Source organism: Dendroctonus ponderosae, unplaced genomic scaffold (genome assembly GCF_020466585.1).
Source record: "Dendroctonus ponderosae isolate FM_Combo_2020 unplaced genomic scaffold, Dpon_F_20191213v2 Dpon_F_20191213_12, whole genome shotgun sequence".
NCBI lineage: Eukaryota > Metazoa > Arthropoda > Insecta > Coleoptera > Curculionidae > Dendroctonus > Dendroctonus ponderosae.
The window spans coordinates 2273196-2277925 of record NW_026017316.1 but is presented as its reverse complement, the minus strand read 5'-3'; the positions used below and the strand labels follow the sequence as shown (position 1 = coordinate 2277925).

Here is a 4730-nt window from a genome sequence, read left to right as displayed (position 1 = left end):
AGTGGGGCTTTGCCCTTAAGGTGGTGCCAAAAGGAAGCTTCTAGGTTGCCCCAGTTGGGGGCTAGGGGGTTTGGAGGGGCGCAAGCTCAAAACGTAAAAATTTGGTCGGCGGGTTTAAAAATTCGCCGAAAATCGCCCTTTAAGGGTGGGGCACCGGTTCTCTCGAGATTTAAAGTGTGGGCCTTCCCCCTTATGGTGGTGCCAAAAGGAACCCTCCTTCTTGCCGCAGTTTGGGGCTACGGGGGTTTGGAAGAGCGCAAGTTCAAAACGTGAAAATGCGGGCGGCGAGTTTAAAAATTCGCCGAAAATTGCCCTTTAAGGGTGGAGGAGCGGTTCTCATAGAGTTGACAGAGTGAGGCTTCCCCTTTAAGGTGGTGCCAAAAGGAACCCTCCGGGTTGCCCCAGTTGGGGGCTACGGTTGTTTGGAGGGGCGCAAGCTCAAAACGTGAAAATGTGGGCGGCGAGTTAAAAAATTCGCCAAAATTCGCCCTTTACGGCCCCGAGAAGGATCTTCCAACGGTTTATAGAGTAGGCGTTGCCCTTTGAAGTGGTACCACTGGGTGCTTTGTGGCGGCCCCCGTTTGCACGCCACTGAACGTTGAATGTTCGCTTGCAGAAGAGGTGGAAAATGCATCGGCGCATTCAAAAATTCCCCAAAAATCCCCCATCGGGAACCAAACAACCCAGTTCCCAAGGGTTCATAGCGGAGGCTTTGTGCTCTCGGGTGGTACCGTGGGGAACCCGGCGGTCGCCCCCGTTGGGGCTCCCCTGGAGGTTGAATGTTCACCGGCCGAAAAATCGCCGAAAAAGGCCGCAGAACCATCCTCTAAGGTTTCATTGGGATGTGAAAGTGGTACCAGAAGGACCCGATCAAAACGCATCGCGCAAAAATCGGCCGGCAATCATGCAATCGAGGTATTTATGGGGGGATTAGGCATCGGTGCCGAGTCCAGCGGCTGCGAAGCCCCCTTAAGCCTCTGGAGCCCCGTAAGCCGCGCCACAATGGCCCCTTAATCCCCGCAAAAGCGTGCAATTCTCTAATCAGCTCGGGCAGGCGTGACCGAATCGTGACCATAAAAAGCGTGAGCCTGCACGGTTCTGGTCATCAAATTGTTGGTTGAGTTTCTTTTGTGGGCGCATCCACCATACTGGCCAGAGGGGGGTGGTGGTTGAAAGGTCGGAACTGTTGACTAGTTGAGGCAGTTGTGTTTTGCCCCGCCAGGCGAGTTTTTGCATGGGGCGCATTCGCCATTTCGTCTGCCAGTGGGGCCCCGGGGCCCACAGTGGTAGACGAAGGACTCAGCCAATGCCAACTGCACACGCCACCAACAGGCCAATTAACACGCAAAGGCAAATAAGTGTTAATCAATTGTTTTTCCTATTCGCACAAGCAGCTTTGATTAGAAGCCCATAGTTTGTGCAGCGATTAGATCGTGGTGCAAAACAGCAAAACCGGTAGGTTCCAGGCGGCAGTCGATGGAACCGATCACGTGGAAGCAGGTGCTGCCCCAAGTGGTGGCCACGTTGCTCGGTAAGTAGTGGAGGGGGGCGTAGGCCCCAGAGGCGCCCAGCGACTGAAGGCGCCCCCTGCTTGTAGGCACCCAGATGGCCGTCTCCGACGGGATGACGTACGGCTGGACGTCCCCCATGATCCCCTACCTGCAGAGCAACGCCTCCCACATCCCCGACGTGAGCGCCGCCGCCACCGATTGGCTGGAGACGATCGTGCTGATGGGGGCGGTCACCGGCCTCCCGTTCACCATCCTGGGCGTGAACCGCCTGGGGCGGCGCAAGTGCATGATCCTGTCGGCGCTGATTGGCTGCGCCTGCTGGACGGCGCTGCTCGCCACCAGCAGCCTGGCGGCGGTGTTCGCCGCCCGCTTCTTCAGCGGCATGGCGGGCGACATGTGCTTCGTCGCCGCCCCCATGTACATTGCCGAGATCGCCGACCATCGCATCCGCGGCTTTCTGTCGGCCATGATCTACCTGATGATGCTGGTGGGGATGCTGCTGGTCTACACGGTGGGGGCGCTCGCCCCCTACGCGTGGGTGCCGATCATCGGGATCGGGCTGACCGCCTGCCAGGTGTGCCTGTTTCCGCTCATGCCCGAGTCGCCCTACTATCTGGTGTATGTGGGGCGGGACGAGGAGGCGCGCCGCAGTCTCAAGCGGCTGAGGGGCGGCGCCGCCCCCGTGGACGCCGAGATGCTGGAGATCCAGGAGGCGGTGCGCCGCCAGCGGCTGGAGACGGGGCGGCTGCAGGACCTGCTGCTGATCGACAGCAACCGCAAGGCGCTGCTGATCATGCTGATCCTCAACGGGATGCAGCACTTCGTCGGCATCAGTGTGATCTTCATGAACCTGCACGTGATCCTGAATGAGGCCGGCTCGGCCTACTTGCCCACATCGACCGCCGCCATCGTGTTCGCCGTCATCATGCTGGGCGCCGCCACGATCGCGTCGGCCGTCATTGACAAGTTTGGCAGGAAGGTGCTGCTCGAGCTCTCCAGCCTCCTCACCGGGCTCGTGCTCGTCGTCATCGCCATCTATTTCCACTTGAAGAACCTGCACTATGACGTGGTGGCGGTCAGCTGGATCCCGGCAGGGGGCGTGATGGTCTACGCGGCCACCTTCAAGATCGGCCTCGGATTGGTGCCGATCGTGGTGACGGCCGAGATCTTCCCCACCACCATCAAGGCGATCGGGATGACCATCGCCGACGTCATCTACGTGCTGGCGTCGATCATCTCGATTTTCGTCTACAGCGCCCTCTTTCGCACGTTTGGCATGCACGCGCCCTTCTACCTGTTCGCCGTCAGCAGCCTGTGCACCACTGGGTTTGTGCACTTTTTCGTGCCCGAAACCAAGGGGAAGACGCTGGACGAGATCCAGCTGATGCTGAAGGGCCACAAGCCCGCCGAAGTCGCCACGGTTAATAAATATTGATAAATTTGGGACGTTTTGCTGCTATTGGCAATGCCGCGCGGCGGCAACGCCGCCCACCACCCCCCTCTGCGCTAGCGCCAGCCGGCCCGAGATGGCGCCATGGGCTGCGCACGGAAAACCCCCCGATTATCCCTCTGTGAGTAGTGAGGGGGCCGTGCGGCCCCCCTGGGGCGCCAGCCACCCTCCCCAACTACTCGCAAAAAGCGCTCCCTGGGGGGCCGGCCCCCCNCCCCTGCCTGTCCAAAGCAGCCGGGCGGAGCCGCCGGCTTTACCTTCACGCTCCGCTCCAGTACTTCCATGGCCTCGCCCAGATGGCGCTGCCCAGCCCAAATTTCCGAATTACGCCTTAATTCGGGCAGCTTTGCGGGCTGGGGCCCCTTCAGGGACCCCCTAGGCGCCAGGCCTTGCCCCCCCACAACTATCGCCGGGGCACAGCCCCGGGGGCGCCAGCTTTGCCCGAAATAGCCGGGCGGAGCCGCCGGCTTTACTGCACGGTCCGCTCCCCACCCCCAATCGCTCGTCTTTTGTTTTGAGTCGAAGCGTCGTTTGTGTTGCCATATGCAGTTTTCCGCGTGTTTTCGGTGCTTTTTCCCCGGAAAATCATGGGTTTTTCCATTAAAGCAGTGTTTTTTGTTTATAGTTGTGGTGGCTGGACGCGTTGGTGAACGAAAGTCCGCGATCGATCGCCGGCAGGAGGAAATGGTGAAGCCGCGCCGCCTGCAGGCCCCCCGCCAGCCAGTTTGCAAGGTTAGAACATCAATGAAACTGTGGGGGCTTCGCCAGACTTTTGTGGACAGGTGCCCCTTTGGGGCCCCCGTGAGTGATTTGTTCGGTTGTCCTTGGTTTGCCCTAAAGAACATAAAGAACGCATGAACGAGTCGATCGGGGGCCCTAACGGGCGTCTTTTTCGTTCAAAGTTGATTAGTTCACTGCACATGTTGTAGTTTATGCGTTTTCCAGCGCTTTTTCTTAGTGACTTTTTTGGTGAAAACGCTATTTTCCACTGCTAAACTTCGCCAAATGTCCATGACGGAACGGCCAGGCGCCATGTTGACGCGTAGGGGCGTGCGCCGTAATGCATGTTGCCACGTTGACGTGGAAACAGCAATTCTCCTTATTGATGGGCCAGAGCCGATAGAGACCAGTCGGGAACGTAGCTTTTTGATATTAAGGGGCAAGTTTTGGTCGATTTTGCGGCTTTAGGGGCCCAATAACGGCAAGTTGCGAACACAGCCTTTTGGCCTCGGATTGTTTTCCGGGTGTATGCCGCCACAAGCGTAGGTTGCGGTTTATCGACCCGGATTCGCCGAAAAGCCCACCTGCTGCGTTCCAAATTGACATCGATTTGCGTCCGCGTTTCGAGTAACTGCGGCATTTTCCCTTGTTGTTTGCTTAAACGAGAAAATTTCTTCATGCAACGCCGGGTTTATCAGTTGAAAAATTCGCGCGCGCGTATGTTTATTTTTCGAACTGCGGCAACTGCAGACTACGAACGGCCAACAGCACCAACTGTAGAGTTTTTTTTAGAGAAATTTTCTCGTTTTAAACCCGAAAATAAAAACTTCCTGATAATCCACGCGTTTTATTTGTTGGCCCGCAGTCAATCCTGCAGCCTTAACCGCGCAATTTCCTGTTTGCCAACCGTACTGACTCGCTAATCCCGCGCTAAGGCGCAGCAAATCGCGCCGGATTACGCGCGGATTGGCAATGTTTGCGCCGCTGCTCGGTTGTTTCAATGACTTGTCACTATGGCGACGCAGCATGCGCTCGTTTCCCGTTTTCCG

General features: G+C 57.8%; 1 protein-coding gene and 1 long non-coding RNA gene across 2 annotated transcripts; both read left to right on the top strand.

Annotated features, from left to right (window-relative positions):
• Nucleotides 1–1236: 1236 nt before the first annotated feature.
• On the top strand, nucleotides 1237–2955 carry LOC109546198 (facilitated trehalose transporter Tret1; the record flags this gene model as incomplete). Its single annotated transcript, XM_019917068.2, is given in 2 exon segments — nucleotides 1237–1531; nucleotides 1598–2955. Coding segments are annotated over 2 exon segments (1404 nt in total). The 3' UTR covers nucleotides 2947–2955.
• Nucleotides 2956–3270: 315 nt separating this feature from the next.
• LOC125503123 lies at nucleotides 3271–4518 on the top strand. Its single transcript, XR_007280698.1, has 2 exons — nucleotides 3271–3527; nucleotides 3587–4518. It is a non-coding gene; the product is annotated as an uncharacterized LOC125503123 (long non-coding RNA).
• Nucleotides 4519–4730: the final 212 nt, after the last annotated feature.